The following is a 24,224-nucleotide window of genomic DNA, read 5'->3' as shown; positions in this document are numbered from 1 at the left end:
GCTGACACCTTACCACTGGGGCTCCATTCTTTCAAGAGTCTTTTATTAAAGTGTGACTATTTGGGGACAAGAGGGAGAAGGGATTCCGGGAAATTTCCTCCTTAGCATCGTCCAGGCAAGCAACATAAATATAGGGGCACAATCTGGGTGCCCCATGAAGAATACGGCATACGTGCTCCTCCTAAAGGAGGCTTCTCAGCTCTGGCTGAGGGGCCCATATCTGCTGGATCTGTTATTTCAACAGAAACCTCATCTCCAGATATTTTTTGCTGGAAAGCCCTTAATATTTAAGTACTGCAACTAGCTGAAATTTCTTCATATCACTGCGCTGGCCTCATTCAGCTTTGCTGGTCACCAGTTTGCCACCTCTGGGTTAAATTTTAACACAGTTTTATCAAAACCTTGCCAAATGTGAAAAAGCACATCTTTAGTAAAACTAGATACAGAGAAGGTTTATTTGGATTGCTGAGAGGGTAGATGGAAAAGTTTGGGCACTTGGACTACAGGGTGGCCCTGGGCCACATGTTGAGTATCCTGGTGCCTGGGCCTGGAAAGGGAGATGGGGCATGGCAGCGGCAATATTTGCTGCCACTGGGGCCTCCTGGCTGACCACCCAGAGCTGGGCTTGGAGTGGGAAGAGAGATGGGCCAAGCTTGTGGTTTCTCCCAGCTCTAGTTGGCCCCTTCCCTTTAACATTACAGTAATGCAGTCGTGTGGTGTTTGAAAAAAGCATCTCTAGTTACACGGAATGATTTACAGGACACCAGACTCTGCATTTCAGAGGTCTCCAGTGGACCATAAAAAATATATTATAAAGGAATAATCTTTATCTGAACTAAAGCTGCAGTGAAGGAAACTCGTGTCCAGCTGAGAGCAGCAGTGAGCTTTTGTTCACTCAGGGAAAAGTCCGTGTTCTTCATCTTATTTGATTAACATTTGCTTCCCCTCTTTGGCACTAGGTATCTAGTTAATATTTAGACATTATATACTTTTTCTTTCAGCTGTTGTTTCTATTATGTGATCAAACAAAACCGGAGATGCCAAACACATCTGTGAAAACAGACCCGCCAGGCACCCAGCTGTGGCTGGCAGGGTAAAAGGGGTAAATGGGACTCAGCGAGCCAGCCCCTGGGAGATACTGGCCCTGGGTGTGTGCGGGGGCAGCCCCTGTCCCCAGCAAGCAGAGTTGATTGCTCTGCCTCTCCCTCCCGTTGCAGACTCCCAATTCCCCCACTTCCAAGAAGCAAGACTCTAGTTTTGAATCTCCCAAATCCTTCTGATGTTTGCCATTACCTCCCCAGGAGAGGGAGATGAGGGATGGAAATCTCGCTGAAAAGAATGCACTTAAAAAAAAAATCAGTGAAGCGATGCACAGACACCCTGCAACGCAACTTGTCTCAGCTTCTTAGATGTTTAGAGCGATGACGGTCTCAGTCGGTTTTCAGTCCAGGGAAATCTAACTCCTTTCGCGGCAACGCCCCCAAGGGCCGCAGGTGTACCTCTGGTTAAGGGTGTAGAGAAAGGGACAGCCTCATTTTTCGGAGCAGAAAGCGCAGTCCCCCGGTGGCGGGACAGAGGCAAAATCCCTGTGGGTGGGGAAACCTGGGGATTTGTGTCCAAGCTCAACCCGTCAGGAGCTTCAAGATAAGATGGGGAGGCTGGAAAGACGGAAGTTGGAATGAAAGAGCTGTTATGGAGCAGAAACCACTCCTGGACCAAAGGCAGGAGGATATCCAGGGTTAGAGAAGGGCGCGTCAGGGATGGGCCAAGTTTGCCTGGAGTCCCAGGGGGAAAGGGGACAGCGAGAGCTCGGTGAGCGGCACCGGCGGCGGGCGTCCGGCTCTACGTCCTTAAAAGTACTGAGAGAGGGATGCAGAACGCGGCGTCCCAGGCTCCCAGGAGAGGGGAAGCACGCGGGATGCGGCGGGGAACACCTCCAGCGAGTGCGTGCCGAGCCGGGGGGCGGGGGGTACGATCTCCGCTTCCCCAGGTGCCCCAGCCCTAGCGCACGCCTCCGCTCCCGCGGCCCCCTCCGCAGGCGCGCACGAGGCGCACTCCCCCTTCCCTCGGCGGCGCGGGGCGCGCGCCCGGCCCCCTCCGCCTCCCTTCGGCGCCTCTCTTCTCTCCTGACAGAAAGTTAGCAGCGGGGAAGGAACTCGGGGCTGCAACAGCGCGCGGCGGCGGCGGCAGAAGCTGGAGCGGGAGCCGCGGCGGAGCGGGGGAAGCTGGGGCGCTGCAGACGGAGAAGGTGCAGCCGGCGGGTCCGCGCGCCCCCCTCGGGCCCCTTGCCAGAGGCTGAGGGGGGTGGTGGGGGGCCCCCCGGACGCCGCGAGGAGAGCGGGGAGGGGTGCCATGCGGCCGGGTTCCCCCCCGGCGCAGCGGGACAGCGGCCAGGGCCGGGGGCGCAGCGGCGTCGCTTCATGCAGCCGGGGCGGCTGGGCAGCGGCGGCGGCGGCGGCGGCGGCGGCGGGGGCGGCGGCTGAAACCATGTCCGGGCAGCGCCGGGGGCCGCCGCCGCCGCCGCCGCCGCCGCGAGCCGGGAGCCGCGATGGCCCAGTGGTCCGCACCTCCTCCGCCTCCGCCTCCGCCTCCACCTCTCGCCGCGCCGCCGCCGCCCGGCGCCTCGGTTAAGGGCCCGCCGGCGCGCAAGCTGCTTTTCATGTGCACCTTGTCCCTGTCCGTCACCTACCTGTGCTACAGCCTCCTGGGCGGCTCGGGCTCCCTGCAATTCCCCCTGGCGCTGCAGGAGCCGCCGGCCGCCGCCGCCGAGCCCCAGCCTAGCCCGCCGCCACCCTCTCTGCCGCCTCCCCCCGTGCGCCTCGGCGCCCCCTCGCAGCCGCCCGCGCCGCCGCCGCCGGACAGCGCGAGCCGCGGGGAGCCGCCCGAGCCCCCCGAGCAGCCTGCCGCCCCCGGGGCCGACGGCTGGGGGCTGGCGAGCGGCGGCGGGGGCGCCCGGGACTCCTGGCTCCGGACCCCGCTGGCCTCTGGAGAGATGGTCACGGCGCAGAGCGCGCTGCTGGAGAGGGAAGCGCAGGAGTCCAGCACCACCGACGAGGAGCTCGCAGGCCGGAGGGCGGCCAACGGGAGCAGCGTGAGGGGCGGCGCCGTCAGCACCCCCGACTACGGGGAGAAGAAGCTGCCACAGGCGCTTATCATCGGGGTCAAGAAAGGAGGGACCCGCGCGCTGCTGGAGGCGATCCGAGTGCACCCGGACGTGCGGGCGGTGGGCGTGGAGCCGCACTTCTTCGACAGGAACTATGAAAAGGGGCTGGAATGGTACAGGTAGGACCCCGAGCTCGGCGGATGGGATAGGCGCGAAGGGGAGACCAGCACGGGAAGCTGCCGCTCCCCTGGCCCTTGGGGATCCGGGCAGTGTCCCGAGAGGTCTTAACCCCGCGCGGGCTCTGCGCACCCTGGCGGGGCTGCTCTGGGGGAGCGGCGGAGAGGGCTGGAGGCTAGCCAGGGATCACTTCATTGCAGGGCGAGGAGAGAGGGGTCCCCCTGCTCTGCCTGCCTCAGGCTCCTCGTCCAGGGAGCTGCTTTCCGAATCTGCCTAGTTCCAAGCCTGGGAATCCCCAGGCCTCGTGCCCCCGGGGTGTTTCCTAACGCAGGCTCTTGCGGGGCGGTGCGCTTCTGGGCTGGGGACGCTGAGGAATGGACAGGACAGCTAGATTGACCAGAGGGCTTTGGGATCCCCTGGAATCTCTCAAAATCGCCCTCAAACGCATTTGCGTGGCTGGAATCCAGTGTTTTCAGTTAAGAGCAAAATGAACAGGGAACAGTTAAAAAGATGATGCTGGCGAGTTTGGGCTTTCTAGTAAAAACTCAGGATGTCCCCCATCTCCAGAACTTTCTATCCCTCTTGGGCTGCATGAACACTGGGTTGATTTTGCATCAGAAGTATCCGTGCCTACATGACAGTTGGTGCCCTAAGAGCTTTCATGCCCTGCACCCGTGCCCTTTCTAACCTCCTTTGCAACAGATTGGAGCTTGTGTCTAGTGAGTTGTTTGTTCATCTCCCTCCTTTTCCACCGTCTGCCAGCGTTGAGGGAAAGGGAGAAGAGAGGAGTAGTAAGTTAAGTGTGGGTAAAATAAATTAATAAGCCAGCGTCGTACCCCCGCCTCCTCCTTTCCTCTTGTTTTTTAATTTCTCTGGAAAACAGATCTGGATGGCTGGCCCCATCTCGGTTGTATCTCAGTAATTAATTGCAATTGTCAACCAGAAACACAGGCTTTGTCAGTTAAAGTGATGTTATCATCTTAACAGAGCCAATAGGTAAAATAAGGATTGCTTCCTGACAAGTCGCCTTCTTGTTGAAGAGATGTGCTTTCTAAGTTTAAATTACAGCCTAGGAAAGTTTTAGAAATAACTTAACTTTGGAAATATATGATAAATGTGTGTATTGTGATTGATTTCTTTCCGTTTTAAAAATATGCCTTATGCTTTCAAAGCTTGAGAGAAGTACACTTAGCGATGAACATTCCAGCACATTAAACATTAAATACGTCTGTTCATGTCTTTTCTGTTTCAACAGAGAGAACTAATTGCAATATTTTAGGAGGCTTCAAACAGCCCCTTCCTATCAAAATAAAAAACAGCAAATGCCTAATTTAACTGGAAAATCAGTATTTATAACATCACAAGCCATGGCTTCCAGTTTGCAATTATAATTTTTTTTAAAAAAAGGTATGTCTGGGAAGGTTTCAGTTGTTTAACTGTTGATTGGAGGAATGTTCTGGTTTCTGCTGTGAGGCAGCCGTGGCCCTAAGAGGGTGTAACTATAGCTTTTTCCAGTTCTAATTTTAAAACCCTGTATCTTGTGAGAAGTGTCAAATGCCCTTTGGGGGAGAGGGAGGCATAAAGATCAAATCTCTCCAACACGTGTTTGGGTTGCTTTACCGCAGTTGGAAATGGAGAAGGGGGTGTTTTATTTGGATGAGCTAAAATAAAGTTGATGAAGGGTGTGTGGCGGACTGCATGTCAGGAAGTCCCATCGTAGGGTGTGGAGCATTTTCTGAATGAAAGGATAAAAGATGCCAGGTTTTCTTACGTTCTTTTATACTGTGGCTGGGAAAAGGAGGTATGTAAACTGCCTCGCTGTCAGGACATGGCTGTTGAAGATCTGTGGTACCCTCAGCCGTCGCTTGTGGTATTTGGGGCTCAGTGCCCCATAGGACTCAGAGATGTAGATGGAACTGGGTTCCCTTGATCCTCACTTAAGAGGACCATGTGATATCTCTGTATCCCTGATCTCCTGCCCCAGCATCACACGCATGGTAGATCTTTATTATGCTTAGGGGTGCTGATTGGAGTTGCTGGAGGAGAATCTATCTAACGTAGAGGAATCATTTTCCACCGAAACCTGGCTGTTGAGATGACTCCCAGAAACCCTTTGGATCCTAGGATAGCCCTCTAGCCTTAGCAGGGACAGCAGTCTTTTGAGGGCATTTTGGGGATTTCCGTTGGCTGCATCTCTTCAGGCTCTTCTCTCCCTCTCCCATGTAGGAAGAGGGGACTGCATCCTCACTATATCGTAGAAAGGAAGCACTGGCATTGATTCAAACCGGTAACAGAAACCCTTTCTCCTGGTTCCCTGGTCCCAATCTTTTAAATGGTGGCATCTGTACTTAAGTGGTTACATTTCCTCCCCATATGCCCTGTACCTTATCTGGAATCTTACTCTACTATTTGCCTGATAGAGATTCACAGGTTAATTAAAGGTTTTGATCCCCTCTTCCCATTATTTGTTTTGTTTTTCTTTTTCATTTCAATGCGCTTCCCAGTAGCCTACTGATTCTGCAGGTGATCATGGTTGTTTTGATTTCCATGAGAGGGAGAGAAAGAAGAAATTGGGGCTGCTCTCGGCAGAGCTGGCAAGGGTTTCCTCATATTCAACCAAGCAACCCCAGTTTTATTTCCTTGGTGTCACTCTGGTTATGTCTAAATCCGGGTTTTGCTTTCGTCTATGCTGTTAATCTAATGTGATTTAAAAACACATTTGTGATTAGAACATATGCATCAGATTTGCAGAACAAGATAGACTGATGGATTAGGGTGTGTTAAAGCTGTGGAACAGCAAGCCTCACTTGGTGGGTTGACACAGGCCAGTGAGTAATAAGTGGGGGTAGATTAAACTCTCCATCCATCCCCCCCTCAAAAAATTAAAAGGGCAAAGCCACAATATGCCTTTCAATAGGAGCTAATGCACACTGGGCAGAGACCTTAAACTCCTCTAAGGGGTTGGGACCTTATGGCAGGCCAAGTGGCTGCCATGGCAGAACTCATTAAAGTGACGGAAATGACTTGAGCTGTGGTCTCCCTCGTGGATTACAGACTGTACGGTGACTGCGACCACTTTGCTTTGGAAAGCGCTCAGCTGTAGGGTGATGGGAAGTGACCTTCCATGGTTTCAAGTTGTCTTCACTGCCAGCAGTTACTACACACATCCTGTTGGCTGGAGGGAAATAGCTAGCTGGCGTTCAGTAGTCATGCTTATGCTACCCCGAGGAGAGAGTGGTCCACAGCATCATTCGGACGTGGTGTCCAGAGAGAGAAAGAAAGAGGGCAGCATAAGGCACTGGCATGTATTGAACACCTATTATCGTGGTGGTTTGCGTTTTATAGACGTGTTATCACATCTGGGCGGCATGATGAGGCTGTGAGCAAAAGAACAGCATTTCTGCTTTACAGTTGGCTCCCAGAGGGTAAAACAACTCGCTCGAGGTTGCTCAGCTGGCCAGTGGTTGAGCTGACATTTGAAGCCACATCTGTCCAAAATGCTGGTATATAGAGTGCTAGCGAGGTCTTTTCCTTCCTTCTTTCATTCAGCAAACATTTAATGATACTTAATATGTGCGCAGTGTACTGTTTTAGGTGCTGGGGGTAAGGGGGTGAACAAGACAGGTGAAGCACCTGTTCTCTTGGAACTGACATATTAGTGGGGGTGGGAGTGGGAGAAGGGGAGACAGCAAACAAACAAGTCTTTCTGCTTACTCTTGTAATGTGGCTACTAGAAAATTAAAATTTACACTTGTGACTCCTGTTTTATTTATTTCCACCGGGCAGCACTCCTGTAGGGCAGTGCTTTTTAAACTTGGAGTGCACACAAAACATGGGGAGCGGGGGTGGGGAGTGGTGGTGTTAACGTGCAGATTCTGTGTCCGTAGGTCGGGGAAGGGGCCTGAGATTCTGCATTTTTGATTTCCAAGGTGATGCTGATGCTGCTGATTCCTGGACCTCCCTTTGAGTAGCAGCGGCCTAGAAAGTAATTGGTGTGTGTGTGTGCATGTGTTATTTTAAATCAAATGATGAGGAAAAACCTCTCCGTGGAGGTGGTCTAAGTGTCACGAAAGAGTAAGATCCTCCCATGTGAAGACCTGGGTGGAGAGGTTTCTCAGCAGAGGGAACAGCAAGTGCAAAGGCCCTGAGGTAGAAACAAGCCTCATGGCTTTTCAGAGTGTTCTTTCATTATTCCAAAAGCACAGTGTTTGTAGCTGCGCAAAACTGGGTTCAAAACCTGGCTTTGCAACTTACTTGTCGGATGATCTGGGTTGGATAACTGACATAACATCACTTGGCTTCAGTTTATCTGAGAGTAATTCCTTCCTTGCAAGGCTGTTAGGAAGAATAAATGAAATACTAAAAGTGAATATATTTTCGAAACAAAAAATGAGTATCCTAGAGCAGAAATCCAAATGAACCCAACTGTTGGGTTTTGGTCTCACATGCTTTACCTTCTGTCACAGCTGTTGTAATATTGACTGGCGGCTCTTATTGGGGATGTTTTTGGGAAAAGCCTAATAATGATTCGCTTTGAAATCTACATCTGCTTAACCTTTTAAACCAAGGGTCACCAACTCAGATGCCTTCAGGGCTCATGTGGACAATACACATGAGTGAAATAGACTAGGTAGGGAGAAAATGGGGCACAGATGTTCTTTCCAAAGGAGCAGCTACTGCTATATTCCAGCTGCCTTTTTCCATGTGCAAATGTGGCATCAGGGGAACCAGGTCTTCCACTTGGAAAAAGAAACTGGAAATCCAGGTTTTGGTGTGAAGTGGCCTGGTTTTTAATGTTGGCAACAGATAGAGATTTCTTAAAAGCATGGTGTGGGCCAGCACTGCAGGACAAGCAAAACACATCTGTGGGCTGGATACAGCCAACTGGCTGCTGGTTAGCGACCTTTGGTTTAAACTCATTTCAGAAAGTACCTGGCATACCCACACCCTCTGCAGTTGCCAGAATTGTGGCTTACCTGTGCTATTTTAGTTTAGATATTTTCCCCCTTAACTGATTTTGCAACAGCATGGGGGAAGTACCTCTGAGATATGTTGCAACAGCAACAAAGGAAACTGGATATAAACAGGAACTGGATATAAACTGGATATAAGCAGAAAAAGACAATTCACAAATAAATTTCCCTTTTGTTCCCAGTGAACATTTTCTTGAAGGAGGGGAAATTCTCAGTTGTTCGCTCCTTAATCAGGAGTATCTGTATTTGATCCGTTTAGGTCAGTTGCACTTACAAAATAGATTCTGGTCCCATGGCCGGAGTAAGACCTGAGAGTTTTCTAGGGTTCTAGGTTTTTCTTTGCCACATACTAGTTCCACTGGATGTGAGGTTCCTTAATATCTTCCTCCCTCTTCCTCCCTCCTTCCCTCCCTCCCTTCCTTCCTTCTCTATTACTTAGATGACGAGGCTCTGTTATCTTCATAGGGTCCATTCAACCACTGAAATATTTTTGTTCTAGAACAAACACTTGTATTAGACTCTTAAGAAGGAGGAAGCTAGTCAAGTAGTAGCGACATACTTTGGAGCATGTATTTGTATCTCTGAGCCTGAATCCACTGCATCCTCATTGTGTGACCTTGGGCGAATTACTCAATATCACCAAGCCTCAATTTCTTTATCTGCAGAATGGGCTCAGTAGTCTTTACTTTGAAGGGATGGTGTGAGGATGAAGTGAAATGACACTCACAGTGCCCTACACAGTTTGTGACATAATACATTTTTCTCTCCCTTCTTTCCTCTCTCTTTTACTCCCATTTTTTCCTTTTCCCCCTTGGTTTTCTTCTTCATTTTCCTTCCATTCTTTCCTTTTATCCTGCCTGTCAGTACAGAAGGCCCTAAAGAGAATGCGGTAATGCATTTTTCATTTGAATATAGTCTTTTATTTCAAGATTATGCCTGAATGAGGGATTTCCAACCCTGAAGCAGCTCTTAAGTAGCTCTCCAGAGAATAATCAAAACCAGATTCCAGAATTTGGTCTATTGTAACTTGAGCTGAAGGAGAAGAGTCTGATCGCAGGAGGTAAGTGCAACCAGAATTCTCCATAAAGGGGATGGGGTAGGGAAGTGGCTAGGCTCTCTGGGCTGGCCCACTGACATTTTCTTGAGCCTATGGTAGGAATTGATGCTGATTGCTCCGATAGGTACAGGGATATTTAGGATGCCAAGGGCATGCTTGCCTTCAGTTTTCCTGCAGATCTGAAAGCTTTTGAGAACGCAGGATGGTTCAGGAAGACCCCATGAGACTCCCTGTCTTGAGATTTGAGATTTGGCAGCTTTTTCTGGCGAGTTCTCTAGCCATCATGACATGATTTATTTATTTTTATTTTTATTTTTGTAAATCATACCAAGCATTTTTACTTTTAAATTGAGTCAGGAGAGAGGCCTCCAGACTTCAGGTGAATGAGGGATTGCTAGGGTTGCACGGTAGAAAGTTTTTAAAGGTTTTGGTTTTGCATAATGGATGATATCTCTGAAACTGGTTGAACCACTGCCCTGTTAAAGTAATCCCTTGATTCCATTGGTTTCTGCCGTTTAACAGGCTCCTCTATAACTGTCTTGGGAATTTCAATCTGAAATTATAATTCACTGAGGGAGCCTTTCAGCATATCTTGCCATTAATTAAAAGCAGGCGGTTGATTTTTTTGTTTTTTAACACTCACTAGTTAGGATTTTTTTTTTTTTTTTTTTTTTTTTTGCGGTACGCGAGCCTCTCACTGTTGCGGAGCACAGGCTCCAGACGCACAGGCTCAGCTCACAAGCCCAGCCGCTCCGCGGCATGTGGGATCTTCCCGGACCGGGGCATGAGCCCGTGTCCCCTGCATTGGCAGGCGGACTCTCAACCACTGCGCCACCAGAGAAGCCCAGGATTGCCTTTCTTTAAAAAACTTTTTTTTCAACCTTTATTTAAGCATGTATAAAGCATATATGGAGGAAAACAAAGCAGCACATGAATTAGGCCATATTTTTTGGTTGTAAGTCATAGAAATGGAGCTAAACCAAGAAAGGTAATTTTTGGCTTATTACTTAGGAAGTCTAAGGGGTAATGGCTTTAAGAAAAGCTGAATCCAGGGGCTCAACTAATGGCACTAGGTCTCTGTCTCTTTCCATTCTTTGCCATGTTTGTCTATACCTTGCTTCATGCTCAGATAGGTTGTCTCACTACATTTTAGGCAAGATGGTAAGCAGCAACCCTAGACAAGCGTTTTTTTTGTTTATCAATTCTTTTGGAAAAATTTTTTCTTAAGAGCTTCTGTGAGAAATTCCTGGAGATGCTGTTGACCCAGGTTGGGTCAGGTGTCCATCCTCAAGCAATCATTGTGCAGTTACTGTAATCAGGCCTGGGGGATGTAGCCACCCCTTTGGCTTGGGGCGATGGTGGGAGTAGGGAAGCAGGGTTATTCCCAGTACAACCATAGGGAGTAGTTTCCCCATAAAGAATGAGGTGTTCAGGGGTTCTATTGATATAAGAAGTAGGGACCAGTTAAAACCACATATTCATTAAACATATAAAGATCCACTCTGGGGAAGGCATATGATCTCTTTGACAATTTTAAGCTGGGAAGAGGTACAAATGGTTAGTTTGCGGAGGTTAAATGTACCTGTTATTTCAGTTATTCATTTATTTATTCAGTAAACACGTATTTAATGTCAATTATGTGTCAAACATGCATCAGTCATGTCCTGTGATCTGAAAGAACTCACAGAGCGGAGAAATGAACATGTAAGTGATTACATTACAAGGTAATTAAAGTCTTGAAAAAGTGCCATTTATTCTAGGAATGGAAGGATGGTTTGATCTTGGGAAATCTAATAAATACTGTGATTGACTTGTAACACTTCTCATTTAGAGAAAAATCTTATGATTATTTTATGGATGCTAAAAAGTCTGATAAAACTAAATATTTATTTTTGATTTTTAGAACGTCTGCTAATAAAAGTGGATCATACCCAAAGCAAGCATCATATTTAATGGTGTAACACTAGAAATACTCCCATTAAATCCAGAACAAGACCAGAATGCCCACTATCATCACTGTGATTTACCATTGCTCAGGAATGAATAAATAATGCAGTTAGATGCAAAAAAGAATAAGAATGGGGAAGTTAGAATTATCACCATTTGCCAGTAATTTCATCATTTTTTGGAAAACCTAAGATAAGCAATCCCCCCCAACCCATGAATCTATTAGAAATAATAACAGGATTTATTAATGTGAGGAAATTACTATGCAAAATCTATAGTTTTCCTATCTGCCTGTGCCAAGCATTTTGAAAATATAATGAGAGAAAATATCCTATTTATAGAACCAACCAAAGAGACAAAATAACTATGAATAAATTTAGCAAGAATTGCAAGGGACTTGCAAGAACAAAATTTTAATACTTTACTCGGGTGTCAGAGAAGAAAACAGTAAATGGAAAGAGAGGCTCTTTCTCTTGGATAACACTTCTTTTTTTTCCTTCCCCGCCCCCTTCCTGCTTTCCCTCCCCCTCTCCTTCCCCACCTCCCCTTTTTAACTGGAGATCTTTGCTACTACATTGAGGTCAGGTGTGTTTGAGAGTGGTCTGAAGATATTGCCTCTATGAACATGGCCAAAAAGTTGTACTTCAAATGTAGGAGTCCCTTACTTTCTGTATTTTATTTGACTGAGGAGAGGATGGTAAGATGACCACTCCTGTTCAGATTCATAAACAGTGTTAGAATTCCTCATGGAGGGTGGGTGCTGGCTGCTTTACATCCCAAATTCAGGGCTGGTAGGATCGTGCCAAGGGGAGGATTAACAGTTGAATTGGTGTAAATTAGTAAATTTAGGTGCACTCGTGTTGCTACAAAGCAAAAAACAAATCACAGACAAATGATGGTTATTTAATGGAACAGGGAGATGAAGATTTAATATTTGGACCTGAAAGAATCACAGTAGCAGGGTGGTAAGAATCGTGGTGGTGGACACGTACTGTATATGCCAGCTTCTGCCCCGAGCAGTGGGTTCATTCAGTCTTCCCAACAGCCTGGTGAGACAGGTACTGTGATTGCCCACAGTGTACAGGTCAGGGAACTGAGGCGCAGAGAGGTCAAGGAACTTGCTCAAGATGTGGAGTTGGGATTCAAACCCAAGTGTTTGGCTCCAAGCATACAGCAGTTCCTTTTTTTTTCTTGAAGATTTTTTTTTGATGTGGACCATTTTTTTAAAAGTCTTTATTGAATTTGATACAATATTACTTCTGTTTTATGTTTTTGGTTTTTTGGCCATGAGGCATGTGGGATCTTAGCTCCCTGACCAGGGATCGAACCTGCACCCCCTGCATTGGAAGGCGAAGTCTTAACCACTGGACTGCCAGGGAGGTCCCCAGCATTTCCTTTGATTTGTCCCCAAACTCTTTTCCACTGGAAGGGTTGTCTTCCAGCATCCTGGGGGTGAATAATAAATGCCAGCATTTCTGTGCTAGAAGGTTTTGGTTTCCTGTGTGTGCATGGCCTACCTACAGGACAGGCTTATTGTGGGGTTTTGCCCCCAAAAGAGACCATGGAAGTGTCTCCCTTTCTGTTCTGGGACCAAGCTCATTCCCGCTTCAGGACATTTAAATCTCTGTTTCCTCTTCTGGGAATTCTCTGTCCCCAGATCCCTAGACTGCAGGTATCTCATTACCTGTCCTTCAGATCACATTTCAGCTACCCCCCCCAAGACCTTTACTAAGTACCTAATTTAAAGACCCTTTTCCACTTCTGAGCTTGTTACACTGTTTTATTTTCTTCAGAGCATGTATTACTCTCCCAAATCATCCTAATGACTTACCTCTCCCTCCCCAGAAGGTCAAGTACGGGGGAGCAGGGCCTTGTCCCACACATCTTGCCAGTGCTCTGAACCAGAAGCAGTACTTGGCACATGCTAGGCAATCCATAATGGTGGCTTATTCATCACTAATTCTGAATCAATGACTTATTGAATGAAAGGGGTACCTTCTTTGTGCTGTTTTCTTTCAAAACCCCAGGCTTCTGCAAAGAAATCACACACTCACATTCCTTGGGAACTCTGTCTAAGGATCGTTCTCAGCTCTTTCACGTACTATTTTTGCAAGACTATTTTGGGTACAAGAAAGAGAAACCCACTCAAACAAGCTGTGTGGGCTAGACAGTCTCCCCAAAAGGTCCCAGCGGCATACCACGTTATCCCATTTATTCTTCTCGGCAGCCTCGTGAAGTAGATACTGTCTTATCCCAGTGTTACAAATAAAGAGAAAGAGACTTCAGAAGGGCAGGTGACGGTCCCGGGGTCACACAGCAGGTGTCTTTCCACATTGTGACAGGTGGTTTTTGGTTCCTGGCCTTTGTTGCTGTAGTCGCCAAAGTTTTAGAAGAGCCTGGATGATTCCTGACAGACTGTTATGCTCCAAGAGTAGTTTGGATGGTGTTTCTCTAAATGCATTATCAAAATGGCATTATTGCCTTTTAATAATCAAACAATTACATCAAGGCTTTGTTCGATTTGTTGCTCACTATAGGTGCAGATACACCTTTCTGCCTCCAGGTTAAAGCCTCTACAGGGGGTTGGAGGTTTGGGTGTCCCCGGAGCTGAGGAAATTTGAGTCAAACTGCTTGAGTGCCTTTATCTTAGGGCAGTTTGCCTGCTTGGAGCTCTGTGATATTTAGAAAAGAAAGCTGAACCTAAAATCAGAAATTAAATATTTGGAGTCTGAGTTCTGTGTCTACCTTGCGTGGTGTGCGTAGAGAGTATTTAGCCTTTGAGCCTTTGTTTTCTCATCTCTAAAATGGGAATAACAGTTTCTAATAACCCTGCGGTGATTTTGCAAGGGCAGAATAACGGTGATGTGCTCGCGCCTGCTTTGCGTACATTCTGTAGTTGTTGTTAATCCACGCACGTTTTCAGGAACTTCCCCAGGTAATTGGTTTTCTGGAACGTTGCACTCCAGGGAGTATCTGAAATACAGGACAAGCACTCTTATCATAAAGTTAGATTAAGAACTTTAATTTACAGAAACTATTATATAGCATGGATATCAAACATTGGGAGGGCAGACTGCATAAAGATCCTGAGAATTCCTGGAGAACCTCTGTCTGCATAATTCTTTTATCTGATTCATGACCACTAATGCATCATTCTTTCATACTGAAAAAGCATAGATAGCTATAGGGGGGCTTCCCTGGTGGCGCAGTGGTTGAGGGTCCGCCTGCCGATGCAGGGGACACGGGTTCGTGCCCCGGTCCGGGAGGATCCCACACGCCGCGGAGCGGCTGGGCCCGTGAGCCATGGCCGCTGAGCCTGCGCTGCGCAACGGGAGAGGATACAACAGCGAGAGGCCCGCGTACCGCCAAAAAAATGAAATAAAATAAAAAATAAATAAATAAAATAAAAATGAGAATAAAACTCCTTAAAAAACCCCACAAAAACTATAGGGCACATTTGCTTATTAGGATTGCCCTGCAGTTGACGAGCTTTGGGAGTGACCAGAAGATTCTCTCATTTTGCTCTAAAATGACCTGTCATCTCTTTTTCCTGTGCACTCTCTGCATTTCCCAGATGGGCATATTAAATTCCCACCTTCTGGCTGCCTGACTAGCCTACTTTCTAAGCTATGGAAGGCAGAATAACGCACCCTCCCAATAACCACATCCTACTCTCCAAAACCTGTCAGTATGCTACATTAAATGGCAAAGAATTAAGGCTGCAGATGGAATTATGATTGCTAAACAGCTAACCTTGAGATGGGAGATTATCCTGGATTATCTGGGTGAGCCCCATGTAATCACAAGAGTCCTTTTAAATGGAAGAGGGAGCAGAAGAGAGAGAATTAGAGGGATGGCAGCACGGGAGGGACTCAACCTGCTGTTGCTGGCTTTGAAGATAGAAGAAGCGGCCACAAGCCAAGGAATTCAGGCAGCTTCCAGAAGCTACAGAAAAGGAAATGGATTCTTCCTTGGAACTTCTAGAAGGAATGCAGCCCTCTTGACACTTTGATTGTAGCCCATGGAGACCCATTTCAGACTTCTGACTTCTAGCATGTTAAGCCAGTTAGTTTGTGGCCATTTGTTACAGCAGCAAAACACTCTTCCCACATATCTTTAGAAGTCGCCATCTTGTTTCTTTTCTTCCCTTTGCTTTTTCTCTTTTTTTCTGGAGAGTATAATCTCTGGGGCTCTTTGGTCTCTTGCCAAACACCAACATAGATGTCACTGTCCACTATTTGCAGATGGTCACTGTATTAGTTAGGGAAAAAACTGAACTGTTGCAACAAAGAGACCCCAACCTACAGTGGATTAAATAAGATAGATGATTTTTTTCTCCCTCATAATGCAAGTTGATATTCAAAGTTTGTAGCGATTGTTGCTGCCTGGAGACCAACCACTCAGAAGGAACACAAGCTGCAAACAGTGAGTTCAGGTGTGCAGGTGTATATGTTTGAGTAGCAGCCCTGCATGGGCACTGCAGCCAGACTGGACTGCTGGAGCAGCTGTGCTCAGGGAGACCATTCAGAGACCCAAGTTCCATTCTTTCCATCTTGTTGCTCTGCCATCCCCCTGGGAGCATGTTAGAAATGCAGAATCTCAGATCCCATCACAAACTTTCGGAAGTAGTATTTACATTTTAAGAAGATACTTGGGGAATAATTTTGCACAAAGTTTGAGAAGGTGGCCTTACAGTAAAGCTGTTCAACTTCAGCATAGTGGACATTTGGGGTCAGGAAAGTCTTCGTGGTGGGGGGCTCTTCTGTGCGTTGTAGGAGGTTTAGCAGCCTCTCTGGCTTCTGCCTTCCCCAGATGCCAGTAGTTGACTCCTCACCCCTCATTTGAATAGCCAAACATGCCTCCAAACATTGCCAGATGTCCCTGGGAAGCAAAATTGCCTGTGGTTGAGTGAGAACCCTTGCCTTAGAGGATTTTCCTCCTGCGTGATCAGAGCTGAGGCTCCACCCCATTTACCTTCCAGCCAACTGTCAGGCAAAGAGGGCAAAGTCTAGGAAGCAGTTTTCTCTTAAGCAAGTAGCAGAAATGACCCTCATGACTCCCACTCTCCTTCTGTTGGTGAGAATTCCAGTGCATGGCCAGATCCAACTGCAGAGGATTCTGGGGACCATATGAGTGTCTCTCTCTGTGCTCAAGAAGGAGGGGAGAATGAAGGGGGTCAGCTATCTGCCAAGGTAACTAACACAAGGATATGGTCGTACTAGACCTCTTTTTATTCTCTTCCATCAAGAAGGGAATCCAGTTGGAAGGATGAAATAAATTGAGTAGGCATAATGTTTTTCACAGTTGGAACACATAACTATTTTAGGAGGTCACAGGAAATTTTAGAGGAACACATAAAACTTACCTGATTCTCTAATAGTGTATTTTGGTATTGAGAGTTTGGTATCTTCTAAACGTCAGTCATAAGTATTACTCTTGAAGTTTTTTTTTTTTTTTTTTTTTTTGCCATATAGATATACTTGCCTATATTGATTTTTTTACATGAAAAATAATTTTCTTCAATATTTTTAAAGACTGTATCATTACTATAAGTGTGTTTGATGAGGTGGAGACATACATACATACACACATTTATGTTTGTATACATAGATAACTGTCTACCTATCTATCTATGTATCTATCAATCTGCCTTGGTACCACATGCATCTCTTGTCCAGACTGTTGCAGTAGACTTCTATTCTTATTTCTGCTAACACTCTTGACCTCTGTAATCTGCTCTTCACAGTGATTAGAGTAAGTGATCCTTCTAGAACATAAAGCAGACCACATCACTCTCCTACTTCACATTTTCCAGTGGCTTTTTGTCAACGTAGAAAAAAATTTTAAGTCCCAGTCATGATCTACAAAACCCTAAAGCATCTGACCCCTGCCCACCTCTTCAACCACATTCATTTGCCTTCTTGTCTTTGCTTCTCTGCCTGAACCACACTAACCTCCTTTTTGTACCCTGAGAAGCCAAACATGGCCCTGCCTCAGGGCCTTTGCACTTGTTGCCTCCTCCACTTCCTGTAATGCTGTTTTCTTAGATAATTGCGTGGTTTTCTCTTCCATTCATTTGAGCCTCTGCTCAACTGTCCCTCCTCAGTATGACCTTTTCTTTTACTACCTGGACTCACTTTGTGTATTCCTAGTGGTAAGAGGTCCAGTCGTTGGTAAATGCTGGTAAAAACAGTGTTACCACCAGCAGTTGCTTAATTCCACAGTTATTATGCTCTTACCCAGATTTCTGCTTTCTTAGTTTCCTGGTTCTTAATTCCACCATCCTGGAGGGAAAATCTAGTTCTGATCAAAATGACCATGACAGTGCTGGGGTCCATTTAAAAGATGTTTATTGTAACTCTCAGCTATTCCTGCTATTTAAGTACACCGCCACTAGGTGGTGGTCATGTGACATAGGCTCATTTCAAAGCACAGTAAGGCTTTTCCTGAGATAAAAGATATGAATGGTTTCAGGCTCCTTCCACCTTGGGTTAACCCTGCATATTTTGCCCCTGCAAAATTAGAGACTTTATAAAAGGTTCACTTTCAGTAAACAATAAACAGACATCAAAACAGATATTTAGAGCCTGTTTAAAACAAACAAACTCAAATACATTTGGCTATCTTTTTTCTCCACATACTTCGTAGCCAATTTTTAAAATTTGTGTTCCGATACAGAGAGTATATTGCCAGGTGGCATTTTTCTTTCCTTCTTAGCTATGAATGTCTGAATATGGACAAACAAAATGAATATACCATGTTTCCAAAATTATATGTTAAGGCATTTAACATTAGAAATTATTATTATAACATATATGCCAGATATTAAATAGGTGTACTGCCTATATAGACTCTGAAAATTGTATGGCGATTTCAGCCAACAAAAACCCCATGACCTTATCCAGAACCACTGATTTTCTTATTTAAAATAAAATATGAGTTTGTTCTATACTCACTGGTTCTCATTCATGTATGAATTGCTGTGTCGAGAGTCCCTTCTTTTAGTTTACTTTCAGCTGTTGACCTTGGGGCTCCTAGATTTCTTGGGATTATGTCTCTTTCCCTCTCCTCCACCAGGAGGAAGAAATTGCCCCCAATCATAATATGTTAGAGCACATTTAAAGGAAATCTTTCCCTGTAGTTTGAAGTGTAGCTGTGGATTCTTCTGGTTATAACACGCAGAAATTACTGGTAAAATCTGAACCAAGCGTGAACCAAAAAGGAGTTGAATGGCTTATATATTTAAGAAGCTGTGGGTGGGAATGGCTTAATTAGGGCTCAAACAGTGTCAGCAGATCTCTCATTTTTGGATTTTACTGCCTCTGAGGTGGTCGGCTGCTTTCTGAAAACCTGTCCCCTTGTGGATGGGAGTAGGCGCCAGCGCAGTCTTCTCACCCCAAATGCAGTAGGAAAAATGTGCCATCTTTGTCCCAGAAGTGTCTGCTGAAGTCTCATTGCCTCTTACGGGGTCACAAACACATCCTGCAACCAGCTGTTGTTGCCAGAGTGGGTGTGAGGCTTGAGGTACTCGCCCCTCTGGAGCAGAGGCAGGATGCTTCTCCTGGGGGCACGGAAGATGAGATGCGGGCATTTTCCCAAAACAGAGCCAGGATATGGTTATCAAAGAAGGGAAATGGATGCTGGTGCCAAAACCACAGATGTCTATTTTAAGACTCTTCTGTTCAGACATAATCTTTTGCTAAAGCACAACAGACTAAAACAGATACACCGAGAGTTCCGCTGACCTGTGAGGGGATGGAGGGCCTGGGTCCTCCTCTGTGTCTCTCCACCAAGGTGGGCACACCATGGCTCAAAATCTCCCTCTCCAGCTTACTGCTTGAAGATTCTTTTTTTTTTTAAATAATTTTTATTGGAGTATAGTTGATTTATAATGTTGTGTTAGTTTCAGGTGTACAGCAAAGTGAATCAGTTATACATAAACATATATCCACTCTTTTTAAAATTCTTTTCCCATATAGGCCATTACAGAGTACTGAGTAGAGTTGCCTGTGTTATACAGTAAGTCCTTATTAGTTAACTATTTTATCTTCCTTAACACAGAAAGAAAGGAAGAAGGGAAAAAGAGAGAGAGGGAGGGAAGACAAGACAGGTCACTTGTCCAGTCTTGGTACGTAAGCTGTGTGACATCCTGAAAAAAGTATCTAAAGTACCTGCCCCGCAGAAATCACTAATTATTTATTTAGAATATTTTCTATTTCCATCACTTCCTTAGCAACCCTTAGCAGCTGCCTGGGAAAATTTAAAGAGATTGTATATCTTACAAGAAAATTCTTCAAATAGCAAGTGAAATCGTTTCATCACATGAAGCGTTCCTGCCCAGATTCACTTCAAGTCAAGAGGGAGAAATGATTTGGCATTTCATCAGCCTAATGGGACAACTAGATAGCCCAGAATTTCTAGAACAACCCTGATTCTCTGTCATTTTCCTCTTTGCAGCTAAGGTAAGGCTGATGATAGAATATTAAGTGTGATTTAATTTTTTATGCTTTTGTAAGACTTTTTATAAAAATCTACATTTTGGGGAGTTTTTTGGGTCAAATCTAGTGTCTTGGTGTTTTGTTTAAAAATAGGTACCTTGTGGGCTTCCCTGGTGGTGCAGTGGTTGAGAGTCCGCCTGCTGATGCAGGGGACATGGGCTCGTGCCCTGGTCCGGGAAGATCCCACATGCCGCAGAGCGGCTGGGCCCGTGAACCATGGCTGCTGAGCCTGCGTGTCGGGAGCCTGCGTGTCCGAAACAGGAGAGGCCACAACAGTGGGAGGCCTGCGTACCGGGGTGGGGGGGAAATAGGTACCTTATGTTGTCTGGGGGATTCTTATTAGCACGCAGTGATGTTTCCCCCTTTGTCGAGGGTCCCTCCCCATCATTTCCCCCCAGAAGAAAGCCATAGGACCCTTCCCTTGAAGGGTTTACCTGATGGAGGTAAAAGAGATGGAGGAACTAGGAACGGCCATCCAGCCTCTGGCAGCTCATATATTTGAACCCTTGTTTTCAGAGAGTTCTTTTCCAGCTTTCTTGTGATTTATTTTAAGAGTCGAAGACCTCTTCCAAATTCTCTCTTGGTTCAGAAAAAGGCAAACTTTCAAGACGAACAGGTTAGGTGGGAAGTGAACTTTTGTGATTTCTCCTTTCTAGCAATTGTGCTTTTGCATATTATGCATTTTTAATAACAACTGCTAACTTCCTTGATGTGCTTATAGGATTAAAAGAAAACCCCAGTGCATACATGTCCCTCCTTTATCTTATTTATTCCTCCCAGCAATCCCTGCTGAGCTAGGGTACCTGGTTTTAGGTGAACACTAAGGCACAGAGAGGTGAAGAGTGATTTCCAAAGATACACAGGTCCATAGGGATGCGACCTGGATTCCAGCATAGGCATTTAGGGCATGTTCTTTTAGCCACACAGCTGTAATGCTGAGGGAGTGTTCCATCCACAGTCCAGCTGTCTCTTGTTCCTGTCGGTAGACAGAGTGGTGATATTCTGGAAACCACTTCTGCAGCCAAATTCCACATGTCCACATCTTAGAGAACAGCTCCCGTTGTCGCATTTCAAGGCTGTTTGGGAAATAAACTCACATCTCCTAATGCTCTGAAACACGGTTGATAGTGTTTATCTACTGGAGTTTGGTTTAAAGGTCTCAGTACTTTGGATAACTTCAGAGAGAAGTATTGATTTTCCAAGCCCTGCTGTGAGCTGGCAGCTTCAGAGACCCAGTGACTCAGCTACCTCTTCTCGGGACAGCAGAGGTATGAGATTTGCCCTGGGCTCTGTATTTTTTAAAAAGAAAGGGAAGGAAAAAAATCCTTCAGGCTTGGCTATTTCAAAGCCGTGTGAGGGAGGGAAGGCATCTCTTCACTGGCATCTTATTTAGGACTGCTTCCTACCTGCTGCCTTGGTTGTGGGATGTCTGCAGGGAGGGGCTGGTCGCAGGGGCTGGTTTGCTCAGGGAAATCGTGGTCACATTCTTCTTCCTGATGAAGCACATTTAACCCCCCTCAGGTTGACAGCTAGCTTTGGGAAAGTGTTTCCATGAACAGTACTTTGGCTGAAATTTTAGCAATCTCATCACGCCTTGTTACAAAGCTCTGTGACGTGCATACCGCCGGCCTTTACAAAGTGCAGGGTGGCTGGTGTGGAGTAGAACAGCTTCTGAATCCTGGCTCCTCCTCAAGCCCAGCTTTACTTCTTGTCCCCCTGACTGCACGGTATGAACCACACCTATGGAATTTCCCTGTCCTGATGAGGGACACCTGCTATTCCTGGAGCTTTGCCCTTCTTCGAAGTTGGAAGGTACATTACAGTGCCACTGATGGAATGTTATTATTGAATAACATTACTGAATGTTATTCCCACCAAGAACTTTTATATGCACTCTCTCCCAAACAACAGACCTCCTGATTACCCCATGACCACCTGTTCTTATACCCATTTTACACACGAGAAAACTAAGGTAGGGAAAGTTAAATAACTTGCCTAAGGTCACCCTGATCCTAACATGAGTTGGTCTGAATCCCAGAGTTTCACTATCAAATTTTGTATTCTTGTCATTGTTGTGCCCCCCACAAATTCATGTGTTGAAACCCTAACCCCTAAGACCTCAGAATATGACCGTATTTGGAGATACGGTCTTTCAAGAGGTAATTAAAGCAAGATGGGATCATTAGGGTGAGCCCTAATCCAATAGGACTAGTGTCCTTTTAAGAAAAGGAGATCTGAGATACAGTAGGATTTCACTTAAATTATTATTTCGGTAAAGTCAATTAGAAAATACTGAAAGCGGGGCTTCCCTGGTGGCACAGTGGTTGAGAGTCCGCCTGCCGATGCAGGGGACACGGGTTCGTGCCCCGGTCCGGGAGGATCCCACATGCCACGGAGCGGCTAAGCCCGTGAGCCATGGCCGCTGAGCCTGCGCGTCCGGAGCCTGTGCTCCGCAATGTGAGAGGCCACAACAGTGAGAGGCCCGCGTACCGCAAAAAACAAAAAACAAAAAACAAAAACAAACAAACAAAAAGAAAATACTAAAAGCATAAAAAATCCTAATCACCCAGAGATAACTATTACTAATAATTTAGTGTATGTTCTTTCATACATTTTTCAATACTTATGAAGTATATATAAATCATTTTATTTCAAAAATGTGTATTTTTAAATATAATTCCCTCTTTTCACCTAAATGTGTATCATGAATGTTTTCCTGTGTCAAAAAATCTATTTCTGTAATATAATTTTAACATTTTTATGAGTATAAAAGTAATATAGACAATGGGTCGCCCCAAAGTTAGGGTCTGACCACACCCATATTACAGAAATATATTTCGGATAAAGAACGAAACAAAAGAGGTGCCACAGTACAACCATAGCAATAGTAACAGCAACAAAGATGATAAGAAGGCAGTATGGATATATCTTAATAAAGTTGGGATGGCAGAATCCTTTTAAATCAAGATTTAAAAAAAATGACAACCCAGAATCCATAAAGGGAAAGATTGGTGGATTTGCACATAGAAAATGTAAAATTCATGTATGGAAAAAGAATCACGAACAGAGTGTATTAGTTTGCCAGGGCTGCCACAGCACAATATGACACACTGTGGGGCTTCAACAACAGCAATGTATTTTCTCACAGCCCTGGAGCCTAGAAGTCCAAGATCAAGGTGTTGGCAGCGTTGGTTTCTTCTCAGGCCTCTCTCTCTGACTTGCAGATGGTTGTCTTCGCTTCCCTGTGTCTTCACATGATCTTCCCTCTGTGTGTTTGTGCCCAGATTTCCTTTTCTTACAGCGACACTAGTCCTATTGGATTAGGGCCCACCCTAATGACCCCATTTTGCTTTAATTACCTCGTGAAAGACCCTGTCTCCAAATATGGTCATATTCTGAGGTCCTAGGGGTTAGGATTTCAACACATGAATTTGGGGAGGGGGACACAATTCAGTCCTTAACACAGAGCAAAAGCCAAGTGAAGAGCCTAGAGGACACACTTGCAAATGTGAGTCTAAGGACCAAAATTCCCTCTCCCCTGTGAACTGCTTGCATGCCCTGCCACGTCTGCTGTTCCTGTTCTTCCTAAGCTACTAGGACTCGGTGCCACCCCACCCTCAGCCCATAGGTAGTCATATCCTTTCTTTAGATACGTTACTGTTTTCAGTTGAGTTACATCAGGTCCTGAGGCTCAGAATCTCCTTCCTGGGAACTTTGCATATCTCTGCTCTCATCCATTAAGAGATGCAATTAAGAGATGCAAGTTTAACTCTTAGAGGCCAATCTTGAAAAAAAAAAAAAACACTTTATGATAAAAGAAACACGAGCTGGTTTTAGAAGAAAAAAACCACTAACATATAAATGAAAGTAAAGCCAAAGACTTTTCCTCTTTCCTTTTTTTCCATCCTGCTTCCTGCACTGCCAGCCTTGTTCCCAGAAAGGAGCCACTGCTTATAGTCGGCCTGTGTTTCCCTTTGAGTGATGTATACAGTGGAGGAAGAAGTGTTGACTGATATAGTTTGATGACACTGATGAGGTGTCATTGATATTACTAAGACTGCCACAGAACTGTAGTGAGTTAACAGTTACCCCATGCCAACTCACCATCTACTAGGCTAAGTGCTGTGCTTCATCCTTACAGGACCCTATGAGGTAGTGCTGTTATTACCCCATTTTTCAGATAAGCGACCTCCGGTTTAGAGATGTTGAGTAACTTACTCATAGTCTCAGAGCTGGGAAACAATTAAGTGAGACCTTTTGGCTTCAGAGCCTGCATTTGCTATGGCTACTTACCATGAGAGCGTGAACACTTTTTCATGACACTGTATAGAGGCTGAGTTCACTATTTCGTAATCTTGACATTGTGTTTCCCTGTAAGGTTGTATCATGATACACTTAACCTCTCTACTCTTTGTGACCATCTCTGTCATTTCCATCCTTTGCTTTTACAGACAAGGCTACAGAGGATA

The 24,224-nt window shown here is 45.7% G+C and overlaps 1 protein-coding gene across 2 annotated transcripts in view; it reads left to right on the top strand.

Moving 5' to 3' along the window:
* Window positions 1-2,548: 2,548 nt before the first annotated feature.
* HS3ST4 (heparan sulfate-glucosamine 3-sulfotransferase 4) overlaps window positions 2,549-24,224 on the top strand; it is a gene marked incomplete at its 5' end in the record, with an annotated part of 390,667 nt that continues 368,991 nt past the window's right edge. Inside the window, 2 exons of one of the 2 annotated variants that reach the window (XM_081257425.1) lie at window positions 2,549-2,812; window positions 2,900-3,282. In XM_081257425.1, coding sequence (XP_081113551.1) covers window positions 2,549-2,812; window positions 2,900-3,282 — 647 coding nt within the window. Of the gene's footprint in view, window positions 3,283-24,224 lie in introns of both variants that reach the window. The other variant, XM_081257424.1, reaches the window with a different exon arrangement.

The sequence above is a fragment of the Mesoplodon bidens genome (assembly GCF_964165515.1).
Source record: "Mesoplodon bidens genome assembly, chromosome: 15".
In the NCBI taxonomy this organism is placed as follows: domain Eukaryota; kingdom Metazoa; phylum Chordata; class Mammalia; order Artiodactyla; family Ziphiidae; genus Mesoplodon; species Mesoplodon bidens.
The sequence above is the reverse complement of the archived record's forward strand: the minus strand, read 5'-3'. Positions and strand labels throughout refer to the sequence as shown.